The sequence below is a fragment of the Rhinoraja longicauda genome, chromosome 41 (assembly GCF_053455715.1).
Source record: "Rhinoraja longicauda isolate Sanriku21f chromosome 41, sRhiLon1.1, whole genome shotgun sequence".
NCBI lineage: Eukaryota > Metazoa > Chordata > Chondrichthyes > Rajiformes > Arhynchobatidae > Rhinoraja > Rhinoraja longicauda.
In genome coordinates this window covers 13,105,587-13,128,730 of record NC_135993.1, presented here as the reverse complement: position 1 = coordinate 13,128,730, position 23,144 = coordinate 13,105,587, and the positions used below count along the sequence as shown (strand labels likewise).

Below are 23,144 nucleotides of genomic sequence, written 5' to 3'. Positions count from 1 at the left end.
ATGTGAGTAGGAAAGTTTTAGAGGGGCATGTATCAAACACCAGCAAATAAGTCTACCCTATATGGGCATCTTGGGCAGCATGGATGGTGCATGGAAGGACCTGTTGTGGTGCTGTGTGATTTTATGACTAGACACGATAATTTTAGTGGCATTTAGACATGTTGGGAATGGAGGAATATGGATTGTGTTAATTTACATTGGTATTGTGGTTAGCACAAACGTTGTGTGCATAAGGGCTTATTGGTGTCCTGTTCTGTTCTCTTTTCTTTGCAATCTAAATATGTTTTAAAATCAGAGAAAGTGAACGTCCTCAAAAATGTAACCTTAATCATTGATTTAGATGCAAGGAAGAAATGCTTATTTCAGCATCTAAAACTTAATGATGAAAGAATGTGATGATGAGTAAGCAAAAATATTGTATACCATTATTGTGCCCTTCACAAAGCAACTGCAGGAACCTGAACAGATCTTGAGTAAATTCATCGTCTGACATCACCTTCTCACCTACATAGAAAGAAAAGTCATTATTCTGCAACAGGAACATACACTTGGGAATGGTGTACAAGGAATTATCATCTCTTTTAAGAAAACCATTGTTAGTAATGAAATCGTGCAGAGAATCATAATGGCTTCAGAAATGTATGTGGTGACTACACTGTTGAAATGAAACTTTCCGACCCACATAGGAAAATGTACATTTCTTTCAACTGAGATTTTCTCAAACTGTTAGATTTGCAAAGGGGCTAATTGCAAAACAGAGTAACGTAAAGAGAAAACATCAATTCAATCCATAAACATAAATAGAAGGTGGAGATGCTGGAATTACTCAGGTTACCCACAGTAACTTGGAGAAGGAATGGTGGAAGACTTAGAAAAATGTTAAACAGATTGGGGGAACTGTGATGAAAATTCTCCCCATCATACTCTACTTGCACATACCTTAATTTAAAGTTGGTACAGTGACTTACTGGGTTAGCATAGTGAAAAATGGACAATCATCCTCAGCTATAAATTCTGTAATAATGAAGTTTTGGCACAAGGATACTTACTCTGCACTTTGACTGTAGACTCTGAGGTAGCCCAGGAAATGAACATGGATTCAATTACATAAAAACAATGCTGCAGAAGGAGATTCAGTCAAGGACAGACAAGCAGCTGCTTGTGCTTTTGAATGAAAGGAGTGGGAGTGAGGAAATCCAAGAAAGGGAAGATTGGATGTCAAGTTAAGGAAGGATATCGGGGATGAAGTGAGGAAATTGGTTTATTTTAGTTTATTGTCATGTATACCGAGGTACAGTGAAAAGCTTTTTGTTGCTTGCTATCCAGTCAGTGGATACATGATTACAATCAAGCCATCCACGGTAGATAAATACAGGAAAAAGGAGATAGCGTTTAGTGCAAGATAAAGTCCAATGGTCTCCAATGTGGTAGACCGCTCTCTAGTTGGTGATAGGATGGTTCAGTTGCCTGATAACGGCTGGGAATAAACTGATCCTGAATCTGGTGGTATACATTTTCACACTTCTGTACCTCTTGCCTGATGGGAAAAGGGAGAAGAGGGATTGCCCAAGGTGAAGGCACATTCTTGAATATGCTGGTGGCCTTGCCGAGGCAGCGTGGAGTGAAGATGGAAGTACAGTGAAAATTGAGTCAATGGAAGGGAGGGTGGTTTGCATGATGGTCTGGGCTGTGTCCACAATTTCTTGTGGTCTTGGATGGAGCTGTTCCCAAACAATGCTGTGATGCATCCCAATAAAATGCTTTCTATGGTGCATCTGTAGAAGTTGCGAGAGTTGTTGGGGACATGCCGAACTTCCTAAGTGTTCTAAGGAAGTTTGGCATGTCCCCGACAACTCTCACAAACCTTTACAAATACACCTTGGAAAGCATTTTATCAGGATGCATCATAGCATGGGGCATGGGGAAGTAAAATCAATGGGGAAGTGAGGCACTGGGGTGACTTTCCACAAGGTGCAGCTGATCAACGCCACGAGCTGCCCTATGGCAAACCAGTCTTTCAATGGGAACTCGTGGACAATGAGTTGCCTTTATTTGCATGAAAGAACCTAACACTTTCTTCAAGGGTTTTGTTTACCCTTACACTATGTGTACTTGTGATAAGCTAGCACATATGCATTTGCTAGCTATTGAATTGAAGATATAAGAAGTTTTAAAGCACCAAAAGACCAGGTGCTACCTGGGTTTTGTTTTCAGGCAACTTGCTTGATTCCTGATTTCTGCAAGATTAGTTGATCTCAGCATAGATGGAGATATAGTGTCTTAAATGAAACTGATGTGGGGGATACACATTTGCTGGGGTTCCTGCTGCTGCTCTTCACTGTAATTATGCATACAGAGATGATGTTGTTTGGTGACAATTGGTCTTGGCTGAACACTCATTATTCAGCCTAGAATAGCAGCAGGATATGCAGGACCATCATGAATGTGGCATTAAAAGGGGGGAGGGGGGGGGAAAGAGGGGGAAAAAAAGTAGTTTAAGTGAAATTTATGCTATTTGGTTAAGTTCATAAACACAATTTACACTATAAGGTCCTCACTACTCTTAACCTCTCAGCTACTTTTCTCGTGAATTACCATAGGTGTTGTCAGACTTCTTTGTTTCAGTTGCAATTATGTAGTAATAACGTTTTGGAATCACCAAAACTTGAACTGACCGGGTTGGCTCCATTTGTAGTAAGTTAAATGTAGAACTGATCATGTGCAAAGTCCACCGGCAAGTGCACATTTCCTTGATTTCCAATCAGATGCTACTTTATAATCCAAAACTGTTTGCCTTGGAAACATGACTGTCCTGATAAATCAACTATTAATATTAAGATTAAGATCACACAGGTAAGGTGAGTTTAATTACTTTCAACAAAAGCAGATGGCGGGGAAAGGTTCACAGATATAGGTTTAGAGGGGTCTGAAGAAGTTGGGAGGGGGGGGGGGGGGGATTAAGTCAAAATCTCAACCACAAATATGTACACTTGTTATCTGGCACAATTGTTCAAATGTTAACCATGTTCATACCTCAACAGCAACCACTAAATTAGTAAAATGTTTAGAAACACACTAGAACTGAAATGTGTGAAGGCATGTATGCCATTTGTGTGTGTATGTATATATAATATATATTATATATATATATGTATATAAAAGAGTAAGCTTGAAATATGTGAGATGAATACATTCTTATAGTGTAGATCTTTAGAAAGTGCACAAACGTCACTCTCGTGTTTTGCTTTTGCTGTTGAAAATCATGGAATTACCTCATCACCTGCTGAACTCAGGGAACAATTTTTCATAATATTTGGAAATTCCTAAGCACTTCACTCAATGCTACCTCTACACTTCCATCAGCTTTATGTACCACTGGCAACTTTCTTTCTTCAGCCTTGTGTATTGTCCTTTATTTTATAATTAGAGCCCAGAGTTCTACAGCAATGCATTTTAATATGAAAACTATACAGCTGCCTCTCCATCCCAAAGAGCATCCTAGAATCTATCCTTCTCATCAGGAATTCAAGAATTGTAGTGACCCGGCACTTTTGTTTGTTACTAGTCCCTGACAACTTTGTGTGACAAGATGGCTTACGACAGGATATTGTGATATTCTTCTCAGTCTTTCATTGAACTGTTTTTTGTAAATTAGTAACATTGATAATGTTTTAAAAAATCACCTCAAGAAGAAAATGTTAAAAGAAAAACCAATTCTGGGCAAAATTTTCATCTGAAGTGGAACTAAAATAGTTTCTGGTGTAATTATACCAAAATGCATCAGATTTGTTGGTTTTAAGTAAAAATAATGGATTGCTCATCCATAATGGAAGAAATGCTTCAAATAGAGGTCTGTCTTGAAAATGAAGAGGCCACCCACCCACATAGGAAAATAGAAAGTTCAGGCCCATATACAAACTATCAGATGGTTTCTTCCTGCTAAACTCAAACAACCTCAAGAACAATCTGTTGCTTTCCTGGCTTTCGTACATTCTTTTGAGGTCCATTTTTCTCAAGTAACACTGATGACAACAAACTCTTTTTCCAATGAATGAAACATAGAAAATAGGTGCAGGAGGAGGCCATTCGGCCCTTCGAGCCAGCACCGCCATTCATTGTGATCATGGCTGATCATTCCCAAACAATAACCCGTGCCTGCCTTCTCCCCATATCCCTTGATTTGACTAGCCCCTAGAGCTCTATCTAACTCTCTCTTAAATCCATCCAGTGATTTGGCTTCCACTGCCCTCTGTGGCAGAGAATTCCACAAATTCATAACTCTCTGGGTGAAAAAGTTTTTTCTCACCTCAGTTTTAAATGGCCTCCCCTTTATTCTAAGACTGCGGCACCTGGTTCTGGACTCACCCAACATTGGGAACATTTTTCCTGCATCTAGCTTGTCCAGTCCTTTATAATTTTATATGTTTCTATAAGATCCCCTCTCATCCTTCAAACCACAAAACATCTTTACAGTTGTTTCTGTGTACACTGGCAGCTCACTTAACAATCAAGATGCATTCACAGGAGCAAGATTGCTAATTGCATCAACTCTACAAAAAGCCAGTATGTAATGCACTCTTATTGGCTGAGGGAACATGACCATGGCCATGTTCAGCAAGCAGGTAATCTGGTACGCTATGATACTTTATACCTCTTGGGTTTGTAATAACTCTTTATAAAATATAGGACCTGGGCTATTATAATCAATCAGAATTCTGTAGTGTAGTACTAAATGGTTTATTAATACAAGATAGAGTAGACAATAAATATAAGAGAGCTTAAAATTCCTCCAAACAGTTTCAAATGTGAGAGAGTATACATACACGGGCCTGGAAATTTCTTACTATATTTAGTTTGACCAGACAACATCCATCTATAGTACTGAAGACCTGTGCTCCAGAACTAGCTGCACTCTACCCAAACCAGAAACAACACAGGCATCTATCCAACAATGTGGAAAGTTGCCCAAATATGTCTGTTCATAAATTGAAGGAAGAATCCAATCTGGCTGTACCAAATATTTACTTATCAGTAAAGTACTGGATACTGTCAATGACAATGTTGCCAAGTGGCACGTCAGCACAATGACCCACTCATCGATTCCCAGTTGAGCTCCAGACCTCATCACAGCCTTTGTTCAAACATCAAAGAGCTGTACTCCAGAGGTGAGAGGAGAATGACTTCCCTTAACATCAGGCAGCAGTCTTGATTAAAATGAGCATGAAAGAGAAAATGCTCGCACAAAGAATAATAATAATAATAATAATCCATTTATTTTATATAGCGCCTTATCACATGCTCAAAGCGCTTTACAAAAACAATTAACATAGAAACAAACAGACAAACTATATAAGAATGCCAATTTTGCGATTATCTCAGGTCAACTAGCCTAGCCCCATCGCTGCGAGAGGTCCTTGTGTCACTGTCCAAAGCCCAATTATCTTCAGTAGCTTCATCCATCACCTTCCTTTCATCATAAAGTCCGACAAAAGATGTGCATTGATGATGAACAATATTCATTGCTATTTGCAATAGTCATAATCATACAGCAAGTAAGTCGGCCTTTCAGTCCAACACCTCCATGCCGACCAGGTTTTAGAACCGAGCCAGTCCCATTTGCCTGGATTTAGCTCATATCCCTCTAAACCTTTTATCCACATACCTATCTATAAATGTATTTTAAATGTTGCCATTGTGTCCGTCTCTACAGCTTCCTCTGGCAGCTCGATCCAGCTCGATCCTCTGGGTGAGGAAATTGCTCCTCAGATAATTTTAAAATATTTTGCCACTCACCTTAAACATTTGACCTCTAGATCTGGACACATCTATGCTGAAAAATGGTCACTGTGTTCTCTAATACTCCATGGGGTTCTACCATTCATGCCATGTCCTAGTTTTACTAGACCTACTAAAATGCACCACCATATTGTTATGAGGATTAACTACCATCTCCAATACATTGCTCAATCTACCAGCCGATTATTTTTAGTTTAGTTTAGATTAGAGATTCAGCATGGAAACAAGCCCTTCGGTCCACTAAGTCCACATTGACCATTCGTTCACATTCATTTGAGTTGAGGAGCAAGGAGGTCCTACAGCAGTTGTAAAGGGCCCTTGTGAGACCACACCTGGAGTATTGTGTGTAGTTATAGTCTCCTAGTTTGAGGGAGGACATTCTTGCTATTGAGGGAGTGCAGTGTAGGTTCACCAGATTAATTCCCGGTATGGCGGGACTGACATATGGGGAAAGAATGGGTCAACTGAGCTTGTATTCACTGGAATTTAGAAGGAGAGGGGACCTTATAGAAACATATAAAATGCTTAAGGGAATGGACAGGCTAGATGCAGGAAAAATGTTCCCGATGTTGGGGGAGTCCAGAACCAGGGGTCACAGTCTTAGAAAAAGGGCTGGCCATTTAGAACTGAGATGAGGAAAAACGTTTTCACCCAGAGAGTTGTAAATCTGTAGAGTTCTCTGCCACAGAACGCAGTGGAGGCCAATTCACTGGAGGTTTTCAAGAGAGAGTTAGATTTAGCTCTTAGAGCTAATGGAATCAAGGGATAAGGGGAAAAAAGCAGGAATGGGGTACTGATTTTGGATGATCAGCCATGATCATATTGAATGGCGGTGCTGGCTCGAAGGGCTGAATGGCCTCCTCCTGCACCTATTTTCTATGTTTCTATTCTGTTTCCCACTTTCTCCATCCATTTCCAAACATTAGAGGCAATTTTAAAGGTCAATTAACATACAAACCCTCATGTCCTTGGAATGTGGGCCAAAACTAGAGCACCCAGAGGAATCCCACCCGGTCACATGGAGAACGTGCAAATTCCATATAACACCGAGCTCAAGAGGATAGGAGGATGAGTGAGGGGTGACCGTACAGAGATGTACAATATCATGATGGGTATCGATAAGGTGGATGGTCACTCTTTTTTCAAGGGGAATAGAGTCTAACACTAGAGGCATCAATTTAAGATGAGAGGGGAAAGATTTAAAGGAGAACAGAGGATCAACATTTTCTCTGAGGGTTTTGGGTATATGGAATCAGTTACTAGAGGATGTGGTAGAACCGGGACAATTGAAAGACAACATGGATAGGAAAGGATATAGGCCAAATGTATTCAAATTGGACCAGTTCATATCAGCAACTTGGTCACCTGCCCTGCCCTGCCCATGCTCCATCACTTCTTCAATAAACTAAATTTTTAGACATGATTTCCTATGCAAAAAGCGACAGTGACAATTCCAAATGTTCTTCCTTTCCAAATGCCGGTAAGTCATGTCTCTCAGTATCCTTTCAAATAACTTTCTCAGCACTGATATGAGACTCACCGGCCTGTTATTCTCTGGCCATGCAGCCTTTCTTAAATAAAAGCATGGCGTCAGCCAGATTTCTGGTATTTCACCCATGGCTAACGACAATACAAATATCTCTGTCAGAGTAATTTCTCCCCTGCCTTCTCGCAAGGTCCAAGGATACACATATGTATGTTAATGTGATTTGGGATACCGGCACCTCATCTTTTGTAATCTGGATCACTATTCTCCTCCCTGACCGAGCTTCCGAGACCTTCTCCACAAAAAATATTAATTTAATACCTCATTCATTGATCCTTTAGGGGCATTATTCTTACCCTTGGTACGTGTTTACTCTTAATATAATTACATAATCTCTTAGGATTCTCCTTTACCTCATCTGCCAAAGCTACATAATATCTTTTTCTTCCCTCATGATTTCTCTTTAAAGTGCACCCCTATGTCCTTTATATTCCAGGAGGGATTTGTTTGATCTCAGTTTAGTTTAATTTAGAGATACGACGCGGAAACAGGCCCTTCGGCCCGCCGAGTCCGCGCCAACCAATGATCCCCACACACTAACACTATCCTATACATACTCGGAACAATTCACATTTATACCAAGCCAAGCCAATTAGGTTACAAACTTGTACGTGTTTATAGAGTGGGAGGAAATCGGAGATTCCTGGAGAAAACCCACGCAGGTCACAGAAAGAACGTACAAACTCCCTGCAGACAAGTACCTGCACTCAGGTCTCTGGCACGTAAGACAGCAACTCTACCGCTGTGCCACCAGTCTATGACTGTGGCCAGTTGTCTATAACTGGCATATACCTTTTTTTTCCAGACCTGTGTGCCTTAATATCCCTCGTCAACCAGGGTTTCCTAATCCTGCCAACTCGCCTTTTACTCTAATAGGAACGAGCAGGCCCAGAACTCTCCCCATCTCACTTTTAAAAGCCCTCCACTTGCCAGACTTCCCATTACTTGCAAACAACCTCTCCCAATCAATTTTTTGCAAGTTCTTATTGAATGCCATCAAATTTTGTCTTGCCTTTACCTCCTAACTTTCTCCATAACTATTTAAAAACTAATATAATTTTGGTCACGGGTCCCAAACAAAACAGAAGGATTCCTTGGTGTCTCAGTTCTATAACAGTCTGCAGAGCCCACCGTTCACTGTGGGTCCTACCCTGGTCTAACCTCCTGCAGAGCCCACCGTTCACTGTGGGTCCTACCCTGGTCTAACCTCCTGAAATGCAACACATCACACTTGGCTGAATTAAACTCCATTTGCCATTCCTCAACCCATTTTAGTGTCCTCCGCAAACTTACTAACCATGCGTTGCGCACACTCATCCATTTTGTTTCTAGACGACTAGCAATAATAGGTCCAGCACTGACTGTCATGAGCCTCCAGTCCGGAAAATATCCTTCCAGCATCACCCTCAGCTTCCTATCATAGAGCCAATTATGTCTCCAATTAGCCAGCTCTCCCTGGATCCCATACGATCCAACCTTCCAGAGTAACCTATCATGCAGAACCTTATCAAAAGCCTTGCTGAAGTTCATGTAGACTATGTCTACTATCCCCACCCCCCTCCCTTATCTACCTTCTTGGTTACTTCTCAGATTCCTCGAGAAAGCTGGCATGCTCAGATGGTAATTATGAAAATGTCATTGTGGTGTTCTTCATCAACTCTGAACCATCATAACTAGTGCTTCGGGAAGGGAATTCCTTTCAAATTAATTCTCCATGCCTTTAAAGTCACCATTCCTCAGAAGAAACTGGTCAGCTGTTGTGATCTTTTTACTGGAAAGTTGCTTTTAATTTCAGTATGGACAAGTCTTTCTGAGGTTATTTCAAATTAAATGACTGCAGCTGAAGCATAGAGTGAGAGGCACATAGTAATGTCATAGCATGAACCTGGTATCTGAACATCAAAAGCAACTGGCGTAGGAGTGGCCTCTCATTTCCACAATTACATCCCTTGCCTGCATTGAAATCTGTGAAGAGAATCTGCAGGTACTCAAAATGGTGCTAACATCTAGAGGGATTCTTTCTTCACTGCCATCTGTCACCATCCTTCTCCTATGCCACCGGCTGTACCTTTCCTTCCATCATGTTACATGTGATTTCAATGTCTAAATCACTGATGCAGAGACATTGAAATAACATATGAGATGATGATGGGCATGAAGAGTTTTTTGTAGGATCTATTCAACATTCCCATCCCTCATTTGGGCAGATGTTAACAATAGATCATGGTACAGCCTTTTACCATATCTGTTTTTGCCAAAATGAAACCACCAAGTAGTAATACGAAACACAAAAAAACAGCATTGATAAATCATGTTGATAATGTTTATAAGATACATAAAATTAAAATGGCCATTTTGTCATTGTGTATTTTGTCAGACTAGCTGCTTCATTCTGGTGCCAAATAGATCTCATGGTGTTGGAGCTGGTATGTGAGGAACAAGGCAACAAAATGAGAAACAAAAAGCATGGATTGTCAAATACGACAGTTTTTGAAGGTTGGTTTGTTATATGTAAGAAACTCTATTCTCCTTCCTGCCTTCTGCTGAAACTGTGGTGTGGTTAATGTGGTTCATTGTGCTGTTTCTAGCTTTACTGAGTCCTATTGGCAAGCAGAAATGAGCAGACATTTCAAGGTGATGAATTACTTCACAAATACAGAAATATGGGGTATAAAAATGTCATTTATTATGATTTGTTTGTATTGTCACTTCAGGAAGCCTATTGAGTGTACATTTTGCTTCTATCAGTTACCAACACAGGATTCCTAAACCTGTGCTGGAAACTGCTGGCAAATGGAAGTCATCCACAAAATCCCTTTGTTTGGTGCAATGGATGATCAAGTAGTTTACTGCAAAATAAGAATGCTGATTGAAAATGGATTTAAGGAAGTGGATTGTCAAATGTAATGAATGGGCTAATTCATTTTCTATATTTGCCAGCCACTGGACAAAAATACACAAAAGGGATACCTGCACTGATGGAATTTTCTTGATTCTTCTATTCATGATTTGAAACTCAGTCACAGCAGCACAACAACAGGGATTTTTTCTTTGCTGGCTAAATACTTTATCGACCATCTTTATGTTGAATATGTGATACAAATTCACTTTCTTCCAACATAAAAGAGTTTTTTAGAAGATATCTTTACTTTGGTCAAGTCTGCGGTTTGCTTAGTTTTTTAAATAAGAAAATGTCAGGGTCAACTGTGTGAAATACTGTACCTTTCATTTTACAGTAACAAGGAAGTAATGCAGATGCACTGATTGTCACAGGTTCTACATTTATACTACCTACTGGAATTAAAACTTATTTGACCTGCCCTGAATTGACTTAAGTGAAAATTTAGCCCAATATTTCTCAACAATATTAAATGAGGAAACAGAGTAGCCACTCAAAATGAATGGAGATGAATTAATTACAGACAGTATTAATTGTGATTATATGAGAAAGTATCGATGCCAAGGAAGAATGCATAAGTAGATGAGTGAGTTTAAATAATAAAAACACACAATGCATCAATCCTTTTAATGGCAATGCTCATCAACATACCAGAACCGTTTTGTTTGCCTTCTGAAAAATAGATTAACCAATAGGGGGTTAAACACAATTAACTATTGTACTTTTAGTGCACATCAAATCATTTTCAAGTCATTGCTTTGTCACAAATGATCACGTCGTTAATTTTAAAGCATCATTCATTCTGCGGATGTTAAGTATTCAACTCACACGAGAAACCCTCACCTGTAAATGCACTGGGTCTTGAGAATGTCCAGTATTATAAAATGTATCAAGCAAAATCAGACATTCTTTCAAAGTATTATTGAACATGCATTGCAGATTTTAATTAACCAAAAAAAGCAACTATCTGATCAAAACAATAAAATGGAGATTTGAAAATATCAAAATCAATTATTTTTTCATATTTGTTTCTTTTAGACAATTGTAGTTTTAGAATTCCACATTAAATGGTGTAATTTTTCTCTGCCACAGAATCCTGCCTTGCTCTTCAGGGATGCCATGATTGAGATTCCTTCTTTAAATTTGAATGTGTGTTCCAGAAAGAAGGTCTGTGGTTTTTCATTTAGAAATAGTTGATATAAAATTTCACAAACCAATGGCTGCACAGTGACGCAGCTGGTAGAGATGCTGTCTCACAGCGCTATAGACCCAGGTTCGATCTTGACCTTGGGTGCTGTCTGAGTGGTGTTTGCATGTTAACCCTGTGACCGTTTGGGTTTCCTCCAGGTGCTCCTGTTTCCAAAGACATGTGCAAATCGCCCTAGTGCGTAAGGAGTAAATTACATAGAACCAGTGTGAATGGAAATTCGTGGGCCGAAGGGACTGGTTCCATGCTGTATCTCTAAACTAAACTAAAACTAAATCATGGAATACTATTGTGAATCAGAATGTTAAGATTCTTTGCTGTTGTAATTTTGTAATTCTTATTACTTCTCAGCAGCATACACGTAATCTTACATCAATAATGCCACAAATTCTGCTTCAGATTACATTGTGTTGTTTAGTTATGTCTTGACTTTAATCCCAAAAGATTTTTAGCTGGAGAAGAGCGTGTTCTGAAGAATATGCAAAAGGCCCGATTCCATAATCCTCACTGACAAATTGGAAAATGTATTTGGGTGGTTATTGAGAGAGTTCCCAACACAGTTCTTCACAGTCTATCGATTCCAAAAATATTCCTCAATTTGGAATCGTATGTTTAAAGAATTCCTTACATTTTTATATTGTGACTGGAGGAAAGTTGTGTTCCTCCCTGAAAATTAAGAGGTGTGTGTCTTACACTGTCCCTCAGCTCCTTGATTTAATATTTCCCAGGAAAATATTTATCCACTATGCCAGGGAAAGAAATACCATGAGCTCTCAACATGTACTACTTAATTTGTTTGCTATTTATACAATAGACCCAAGAAATCTGAGAACATGTCCACATAACTGTTCTCTCAGCTGAAGAAAGCGTGCCATATTGACAGGGAGAAAACTAAATTAGCAATTTTAAGAGTTTCACTTTTAGGTGTGTTTTTGAGCAGAGTAAAACAATTTTCAGCTAACCATAAAGGGATTGTCTGGAGAAAATTGTGGCATGAGCACTAGATGGCAAATTGAGTTTAATGTATTTCCTCTTACGTGTTCTTTTAAATAACCAATTCAGAAACAGCAAATCAACTTTGAGGTTAAAGGTTTTCAAATCTCAGAGCATCCGAACTGCGTAGATTTATTAAGCAAAGGGACAGGGATCAGATGCTGTTTTGTTGGTTTTGACCTGCACAGAAATAAGAATAAAACCCAAGATAAAAGCTAAACAATTATTTACCACGTTCACGTTTGATGACTGTAGATGAGAGAAAAGTGAAAAAGAAAAAAAGGACGAGAAATGAGTTAAAAATAGGAAACTGAAATCCAATCACAATCATTCAGTAAATATTACTGAACAAAAATCAACGCAAGAAATTATAAACTAGAACATGTTGTACACTTCATTGATCTTCTACAAAGTTAGAAAAGGAAGTAAACAAAATAAACTTTGGAAATAATATTAGGATATTAGGTCTTGAGATGAGATCGGCAGATAGTCCAGAACAGCAATATTTTTAGGATATCAAGGAGAAGGCCCAGTTACTTCTTCACATATTGATAACGATTCAAGCTTCTAATTTCCTTATTTCAAAACTCACCATAATGAATGGCTACTTACTGGTTCCCTCTTCTGTGACCATTCCCAGGCCTTCAGCCTTATTCTGTCTTTCAAAAGCGTTGAGATCTAGAACACTGTTAAGAAATAGTTCAAATGTAAAAAAAGATTTAATTATACCTGGAGCTTAGCCTTTGAAATTCTCCTGCACTGTGGCAGTTACATTTTTCCTTTTATTTCAGTGGAGACAATAGTTATGAGAATAATCTTAGATTAATATTTGAAGTTACTCTTTGATTTATTAAGTGAAGATTTTTTTTCTCATAAAAAGAATGTGGTTCTATTATAAAGGTACAATGGTGATGTCACAATATTTTTTATTTTGTAACTTTTTAGTCCAGTCAATATTTTTAAAATAGTGAGTACTAGACCAATTGGACCCGTTGGGCCCAAACCTCTCCTGCATTGGTGCAGCACCCTCTCCTCCTCTCCCACTTCCTCTTCTCCCCTTCCACTCCATCCCCCTCAACTCCCTTTATACTCCCTCCTCCCCTCCCTCCCTCCCTCCCTCCCTCCCTAGGAGATAGATTTAAACTTTAAAATGTGAATAACTTTAATAAAACTTATTAGCACCAAAGGGACAACGGTGAGGAAGGTGGGCCTAAAATTGTTGTGCTATCGTGTATCGTTTTGGCTGTAGTTCAGGAACAAACAAACAAACTAACGAGAGTTTTAGTATATAGATTGTAAGTTGAATTAATAAAGTTTGGCAAAACTAATTTCCCTTAAAGCCTCCTGTTATCATGTATTTGGCAATCTGTGCCTTGATGCTTAAATGCAGTAACTACAGCAAAGCTCATGGCATTCGATGGGGAATGCATCACGGCATTCGATGGGGAATGCTCATGGCATTCGATGGGGAATGCTCATGGCATTCGATGGGGAATGCATCGTGGCATTCGATGGGGAATGCTCATGGCATTCGATGGGGAATGCATCGTGGCATTTGATGGGGAATGCTCGTGGCATTCGATGGGGAATGCTCATGGCATTCGATGGGGAATGCATCACGGCATTCGATGGGGAATGCTCATGGCATTCGATGGGGAATGCATCATGGCATTCGATGGGGAATGCATCACGGCATTCGATGGGGAATGCAGAAAGGATGGAGAATGACTTTGAGCAGATCTGACAATAAAGGTTTCAGATCTGGAATGTATCATTTTGGCACAGTAGCAGCAATCAGGCCGAATTACTTGTAATCAAAGGCAAGAGTACAGGCAGAGCGGCAGCTACAGGATCAGAGATACTGTCACATTAAAAACAGAGCCTCTCTTTTCCCTTGACCAACAGTGCTGTGTAGGAAGGAACTGCAGATGCTGGTTTAAATCGAAGTTAGACACAGAATGCTGGAGTAACTCAGCGGGACAGGCAGCATCTCTGGAGAGAAGGAATGGGTGACATTTCGGGTCGAGACCTTTCTTCAGACAGTGCTGTGCTGTTTGGACTGTTACTCTGCAAAAACCTTTCAACAAAGTAAACCACAATGATATCAGCAGCAAAGTAAGGGACAATTCTCAGCCTCCACATCAGCATCAGTTGGGCACCTGCCTCTTATGTTGGACAAAAATTAAGACATGAGACAACAGATGCTGCAAGGTATTTGGGTCCGAGGTGGGTCAATGAAGTGGCCTACCACTTCTTGCAGAGATTATTGCTGGGTAACTCCTTGTTATCAGGCATTGTGGTAGGCCAGCCAGACATTTTATGCAGCATACCTATCAATTGTTTTCTGTAGGGAGCCTCATCACAATCCTCACCAAAGTCTTGCAACCAAAACTCATGTGCAAAACTCATTTTCGTCTTGATTCCATCTTTAAACTAACATAAAAATAATTGAAAGTTTTAGGAGCTGACCTGAGAAAAATGCTGCAGGTAATAATAATGTGACTAAATCATGCCTATCTTTAGAAGCCTAGTTCTAGATTTTTCCACAATTCTGACAAGATGCCACAGGATCTTACTTGATTCAATCTCTCAATTCCAGTGGGTACAAACCTCGGCTGTCCAACCGTTCCTCTTAAAATAACCCACACATTCCAGATCAATCTAGTTAACGGCCCTGAACTGCTTGCAACACAATTACACAGAACATGGGCAGGAACAGCCAATTATCAAAATCTGTCTTAGTCTACAAAAGGCATTCTAATAGCCCCTCAACATCTTCTAAACTTAGCTGTGTCGTTCAGTTCTGGCACTCCCATCGTTAAGTCAATAAGTTGCAGTTTCAAATTCCACTCTTAACTCTTGATTGCAATGATTTAGTGCAGTGTGAATACCAGACTTATCGACCTGACAATGTGATAGTCCGCTCACAAAAGGATTTCACCCTTCTCCCCAGACTCCCATCCATGGCCATGGTAATTATCCCCCAAACATCAACAACAACAATGCCTGCTTATTATTGTTTTACAATGTTTGGAAACTTACAATGTGAAAAGGTTATTCTATAACACGTGTTTCCATAACTTTAATTGCATATAATGTGAGTTTGTATTTGCATTACACAGGCAGAATTGGTTAAAACACAATTTTGATCCTGTTTTGGAAATTAACAAGCAGAAAAAAAGGTGCCTTGGTTAAAAAAAACAGTCCAGAGGAAAAGTACTGTTTCCATAGACACCACTGTCTCTTAAGAATACCGCTGCTATTTTCACCGCTGCTGGCTATTGAAATTGAAATGATCCTTTCTATTGACACTTATGCAACAATACTCTATTAAACATTGTAACACACAGCCTTTAGTATTCTGGCAGGATTGTCTATTCTCCCATCTTGCTTGTGTGCTGAATCCCCCAGGAAGGATGAGAGCATAAGAGTGGTGACATTGCCAGGCAGTGGGGGCACTTCAGACCAAAACTGCCCTGTACGTGGAAAATGTTGTGGTCTTTTGTTTGGATCCACAGTCGGTCTGCAGATTGATCAGCATTGGCGACCAATGTGAGTTGGCATCAGGAGTGAGACCATGCTCCTCAGCAAGTGGTTCAACTGATCTACCGTCACATTCACCATCAGGTCTGATAACCTGAAGGCATTGGCATTCTGGTTTGCAACAAGAATTGGCTGGAGCAGATACCCAAGGTCAAGCAAAAATTGGGACTATGGAAATGGTGCTCCAGGATAACCAGGAAAAGTGTGGTCATCAGGTGCAAGGTGCTCTCGGGCTGCTGTGCACTGTTGGTGTGGCCTGTCCCCTGCACATTTTCGGTAAAGTTAATATATATATATTTTTCTGAATAAAGTTTATTTTTGGAGAAAAAAATGCAGCGTTTAGTATATTTAATTTGAGTAATAAAAAACTTAGAGCTACTAAAAACTTTTATCTTTAAAAATCCAATGGAAAAATTGTAATTGTTATTGCCATTCTGAAGCCCTCTGGCCCCGAACCCCCATTTCCCGATTGCTACAATTTTTAATTAGCTTGATAATCTGTAACGCTGTTCCTTAGGAATTCAACTATCACGTTGTAGCAGACTACTGTATGCTCACGTATTTCCTGCAGTTCAGTACAGTAAACCCTCATTATAAAGCATCTTTGCTGTTCGTTATTGCCGATTATCTGCTATAACCAAGAAAGGTATTATTATGGTGTAGAGTTGAAGCAAAGAACTGCAGATGATGTTTAATACACAAAAGAGACACAAAGTGCGGGAGTAACTCAGTGAGTCAGGCAGCATTGCTGGAGAGGATTGCTGGAGAACATTGCTGGACAAGAATGCTGGCGGTGACGTTGGGACCCTTCAGACTGATTCAGTCTGCTGAGTTACTGAGTTTCACTGAGTTTCACACCACACTGTAAAACTAGGTGGTGATGCCGCTGGTCTGCACCAGCGAGCCGTTCTTCACCGGTTCACGCAGCTGTTGTTGCAGCACACGTTTCAGTTCCTGGGGACAGCGATTCTTCTGGCCTCTGCCAATGATAGGATGTGCTGGGTCACCGTGGTGCTCCCTCCCCTCTAGCTTGCTGCTGTTTCCAAGGTGGAGTATGCCGGTGACTTGGGGGGAGAAGGAGGAGGAGGAGGCAGCGGTGGGAGGATGGGAGCAAGGGGGGGAAGAAGAGGCTGAGTGGACAGGTGGAGGAGGCTCCGTCGTTGTCGGCGGGCGGAAATCGTTGTCCCCAGCGGCAACAATGTGAGCGGCAATAACAGCTGTCTCACCGGCGCCGTCTCACTGGTGCGTGAAGAAGGGCTTGCTGGTGCATCTTTTGAATTAGGGGTGGGGTTGGAAGTTGGAGCTCTAAATGGCCAGGGAGATGGTGCAAGCTGGGGGTGGCATTGGCAAGTCCATCTGCTACATCCAAAATGCATTACAAAGGGGTCCGTAAAAACAAGGCTTTACTATACTTCATTCCCTGTAAGCATTTACTATTTCCTGAGATGGAGAAAAGTTCTATTTCATACAGTGCAAATCCACACGGAATATTTTTTAAACAGCAATTCATATAGGCAGGCATAAGAACAAACCTCAGAAACTGAAATGAACAGCAGTAGCTTTAGTTTTATACTGGGGATTTTAAGTATTTCTGTATCTCTTGATGTTACCATGTCTGCACGTTAATGAAAATACACTTGGCAAAATTTTCACTAGGACCTCCTTCCCAGTAGTTCAAGGAAAAATATTAACTTTCATTAGAATGGAAAAATGTTATATTTACAAATACTGACAGTTATTACTGAATTAATGCTTGAATGTAAAAATAGTTAAAGCTCCTTCTTAGGATAAGCTGACATTTTGTAACAATCGATGCAGGAGAGGGGGGTGACTGCACCAACATTAGTGGGCAAGAAAGCTGTGCTGGCACTGTGGTTTATGGCATGTGCAGGAAGTAGCTGAAATAACAGAATTGAGAGGAACAATGTTTTTAAAGGCTCTGAATGCAGATCTGGGAAACAGATTTACTGCATGACAGGAGTCAGTTGGTCCTGGCACCTGGGGTCTTTGTTTATCGGAAGAGGTAGCTTCAACAAAACTGTTGATCTTTGTCCTAAGAGGCGTTTTGAAAAGATTGACAAGGAGTTGTTTACACACTGCTTAGCGTTTTGCTAAAAGCAGGTGCTGGGAAGTTTATAACATTTTATTTCATCACTTAAAATGTGCCTCCAATGTCCACATTTCATTGTAACCCAGCCAAAGGAGTAATCTTAAAATCATGAAGGGTAGAGATAAGGTGGATGGTAATAATCTTTTTTCAAATGCCACAAGAGTGAAAAAAAAGAGACCAAAGGATTAAGATGCGAGGGGAAAAAGATTTAAAGCAGCTCAGAGGCTATTTTTTCACACAGGGGGAGGTGGGTTTATGGAACAGCTGCCATAGGAAGTGGCAGAGGCAGATAGTTACAATGTTTAAAAGTCATTTAGACAAGTACATGGATAGGAAAGGTTTAGAGAGATATGGATCAATTGCAGGCAAATGGGGACTCGCTCAGGAAGACAACTTGATCAGCATGGGGGTGTTGGGCTGAAGGGCCTTTTTCCCTACTGTACAACTGTACAGTACAACTGTACAACTGGCATATATCCCAGACAGAACAATGAAAGGTCAATGAAAGGGAAATGTAGTTTTGATCGGATGTAATAGTGGGATTATGGCGAGTCTGGAAACTTGTTCTTTGTTGAAGAAGTTTATTGCGACAGCAATATTCGATTACAAAGTTTTCTTAACAAGATAACAGACAACCATTAAAACTAACTGTCCTCTTCGAAGACGTCTCCCAACTAACTCTTTTCGGGCGCCAAAAGCGCACATGACAACGCTGTCCAATCAGCGATGTCGCTCTCTGGACCAATCCCTACGGTCGCGCCCACACGTGACCTTGCTGGCCAATCTGAGGGTTCGACGACTAGGACCACTCTCTATGGTCGCTACATGACCCCCCCCCAGAACCCGAGGTACGGAACCTAGCAGGGAGCCGGATTTCTCGACCAGAACGAGTAAGGAGAGGGGCAGCCTGAACCACAGGAGCAGGGGATTCCGGACTTGGTGGAACTGCCGGAGCGGGGGGTCCTGGACTGATCGGAACTGCCGGAGGCCGGCCTCTCCTAGGTGGTTGGCCGACCAGGACTGGGCGGTCCGGATCCAAGTGCGCAGGTTTAAGCCTGGACACCGAGACGAGCTCACTCCTGCCGCCCACGTCTAAGGTGAAGGTGACCGTCCCCTTACGCAAAACCCGGAACGGCCCTTCATAGACCCTCTGCAACGGGGCACGATGGGCATCCTTACGCAAAAATACAAACTCACAGTCCTTCAGGGCAGGCGGTTCGTGTACCATGGGACACCCATGACGTGAAGTCGGAACTGGGGCCAGGGAACCCACACGTGCCCGGAGCGATGCTAAGACTGATGGGACTGGAGGCAGCTGGCCGAAGGGGTCCGGAAGCAAATCCCCGGGTACTCTAAGTGGCGAGCCATATACTAGCTCCGCGGACGAAGCACCGAGATCCTGCTTAGGAGCAGTCCGGATGCCCAGAAGGACCCAGGGGAGTTGGTCTACCCAGTCCGGGCCTTCTAGCCTCGCACTGAGGGCCGCCTTGAGTTGACGGTGGAACCTCTCCACAAGCCCATTAGCCTGGGGGTGGTATGCTGTAGTGTGTTGTAACCGGGAACCGTACAGCTCTGCTAGCGTGGCCCAGAGGGACGAAGTGAACTGCGGCCCCCTGTCGGTGGTAATAACCGCCGGAACCCCGAAACGTGCTACCCAATGGAGGGCCAAAGTCCTGGCACAAGAGGCAGCAGAGGTATCGGACAATGGGAAAGCCTCTGGCCACCGGGTGAACCGATCCACCACCGTGAGGAGATGGGTGTAGCCCCGGGAGGAAGGCAAGGGCCCGACTAAATCCACGTGAATGTGGAAAAAACGGACCGCTGGGACCTCAAACTCCTGTACGGGGGGCTGGACATGGCGCTGGACTTTAGCGGTCTGGCAGGGAACGCAGGAACGGGCCCAAACAGCTACCTGTTTACGCAGGCCATGCCAGACAAACCGAGCGGCTACTAAAGCAGAGGTGGAGCGGATGGACGGGTGCGCCAGCCCGTGAATGGCATCGAAAACCCGGCGCTGAAGGGAGGACGGCACTACCGGCCTGGGACGGTGAAGGGAAACATCACACCAGACTTTTGTGCCTTCCGACCCGCAGGCTACCTGAGCCAACTTCAACCCCGAAGTGGTGGACTGGTATGCCGAGGCGGTATCCGCCAGAAGCTGTGCCTCCGCAAGCTCCTGGGGATCCACCTCGCAGTCCACCGCCGAAATGGGGGAAAAAGCAGGCCGAGACAGGGCGTCAGCAACGGCATTAAGCTTACCCGCGACATGACGGACATCGGTGGTAAATTCGGAGATGGCAGTCAGGTGCCGCTGCTGGCGGGCCGACCATGGGTCGGACAATTTGGAAAATGCAAAAGTTAATGGTTTATGGTCCGTAAAGGCCACAAATGGGCGGCCTTCAAGGAAATACCTGAAATGACGAACAGCTAAATAGAGGGCCAGAAGCTCTCGGTCAAATGCGCTATACTTCAGCTCAGCCGAACTCAGTTGCCGGCTGAAAAACGCCAAGGGCTGCCAAAGGCCACTGACCTGCTGCTCCAAAACCCCACCCACCGCCACGTCAGACGCATCAACCGTCAGGGCCGTGGGGGCGGAGGGGCTCGGGTGGACCAACATGGTGGCGTCTGCCAAAGCTGCCTTAGCTGCTGCAAAAGCCGACTCCGCGGCCGGGGACCATATCAACTCTACAGGTTTACCCGCAAGGCACTGGAAGAGCGGGCGCATGACCCGCGCAGCTGCCGGGACGAACCTATGGTAGAAGTTAACCATACCTACGAACTCCTGCAGCCCTTTCACTGTGGTGGGCCTGGGAAATGCCCGGATAGCCTCCACCTTCTCGGGCAAAGGGGTGGCGCCGGCAGGGGTGATTCTGTGCCCTAAAAAATCGAGAGAAGGGAGGCCGAATTGACACTTGGAGGGTTGGATAATGAGCTCGTGGTCTTGGAGCCGCTGGAATACAGTCCGCAAGTGGACCTGGTGTTCCTGCACTGAGGGGCTGGCGACCAGGATGTCATCTAAATAAATAAACACAAAGGGTAAACCCCGACCCACACGGTCCATCAGTCGTTGGAAAGCCTGTGCCGCGTCCTTTAAACCGAAAGGCATGCGCAACCATTCGAACAACCCGAATGGAGTGATCGTGGCAGTTTTTGGTATGTCCTTCGGCCGCACAGGAATCTGGTGGTATCCTCGTACCAAGTCGATCTTGGAGAACACCACCGCACCTTCCAGCCCAGACGAGAAGTCCTGCAGGTGCGGTATCGGGTAGCGATCAGCCGTGGTGACAGCATTGAGACGCCGATAATCGTCACATGGTCTCCACCCCCCAGATGCCTTGGAGACCATATGCAACGGCGAGGCCCACGGGCTGTCAGACTGACGGACAATGCCCATTTCCTCCATCTTCCTAAATTCCGCCCGTGCCACCACCAGTTTGTCGGGCGGTAGCCTCCGGGCCCGAGCGAAAACGGGAGGGCCCTCGGTGCGGATGTGGTGGACCACGCCGTGCTTGGCCGAAGGGGTGTCAAAACGCTGGATGAGCAGCTCTGGAAACTCCGCCAGGACCTCAGCATACGAGTCAGGGGCCGCGACGACGGCCTGGACAGTAGGGCTGGGCGGGGAGGCGATTGTTGGAGCGACGGGCTCATCGCTGGCGGAGAGTCGGAGGTCGTTACCGCGGACATCGGGGACCAGTGAAAAGGCCCAGAGAAAAACTGCGCCTAGGATCGCTTGGCTGACGTCTGCTATAATGAATGGCCATTCGTACGTGCGGAGGCCTAAAACAAGGGACATCTTCCGCGTACCAAACGTGCGGATGGGGCTGCCATTAAACGCAATGAGGGTAGGACCTGTCTTACCCGATCTGGTCTCAAGGTCGGTCGGCGGCACTATACTGACAATGGCTCCCGTGTCCACCAAAAATTCTGTGTCCGTGAATCGGTCTCGGACGTAGCGGCGTCGGTTCTGGCCAATCGCAACTGCCCCTATGTACGATCGGCCGAGGCATTTCCCGTGAAAGTACAAGGTGAGCGGCAGTTGCGGGATTCTCCACCCCATCGTAGATGGTAATAGCACCAGCCGCGCTTGTGCGGATCCTTTTGGCGGGCTTTTGGAGAAATGGCGGGAGACGCGGCGCCATCTTGATGTCGCTGTGGCGTGGTCACTGATGTCGAGACCTTGTTGATCGAACCGCTTCCTTTCGATTTGGACGCCATGAGCGCATCAGCTTTTTCTGCATATGCCTCGGGGTCCTTAAAAGAATAATCCGTGAGCATAAGTCTGACATCTTCGGGAAGCTTCTCTCGGAATGCCTGCTCGAACATGAGGCAATCCGTATGTTCACCTGCTAGCATTAGCATCTCAGCCATGAGAACGGACGGCAGCCGATCTCCGAGATCCGGTAGGTACAGAAGTTTTTTAGCTCGGTCATGCCTATGGAACCCGAAGGTTCGTAGTAACAGTGCCTTCATGGCCTCATACTTGTCTTCCGCGGGAGGGATGACGATTAACCGCATCACGCGTGTGGTCGTCTCCGGCGATAGAGCGCTGACGAGGTAGTAATATTTCGTCGCATCTGCCGAGATGTTTCTTAAATGAAACTGGGCTTCGGTGTGGACAAACCAAGATTGTGGTTGATGTGTCCAAAACGACGGAAGGTGAACGCTGACCGCGCTTAGCTCCGGTGTGCCAGGCGCAGCAGTCAACAATGGGGCGTCGTGTTCATTCATGGTCGGTGATTGCCCAGATCACGTCGGGGTCACCAATATGGCGAGTCTGGAAACTTGTTCTTTGTTGAAGAAGTTTATTGCGACAGCAATATTCGATTACAAAGTTTTCTTAACAAGATAACAGACAACCATTAAAACTAACTGTCCTCTTCGAAGACGTCTCCCAACTAACTCTTTTCGGGCGCCAAAAGCGCACAAGACAACGCTGTCCAATCAGCGATGTCGCTCTCTGGACCAATCCCTACAGTCGCGCTCACACGTGACCTTGCTGGCCAATCTGAGGGTTCGACGACTAGGACCACTCTCTATGGTCGCTACAGGA

At 43.4% G+C, this 23,144-nt stretch overlaps 1 protein-coding gene across 5 annotated transcripts in view; it reads right to left on the bottom strand.

The window, feature by feature from the left end:
- The window catches only part of LOC144611871 (ryanodine receptor 1-like), a 479,550-nt gene that overhangs the window by 63,592 nt on the left and 392,814 nt on the right, over positions 1–23,144 (bottom strand). For all 5 annotated transcript variants that reach the window (XM_078431182.1, XM_078431183.1, XM_078431185.1 and 2 more), the window contains 2 exons: positions 13,054–13,127; positions 424–504 (listed from right to left, as the gene is read on the bottom strand). In XM_078431182.1, the coding sequence (XP_078287308.1) occupies positions 424–504; positions 13,054–13,127 (155 nt within the window). The remainder of the gene's footprint in view (positions 1–423; positions 505–13,053; positions 13,128–23,144) is intronic.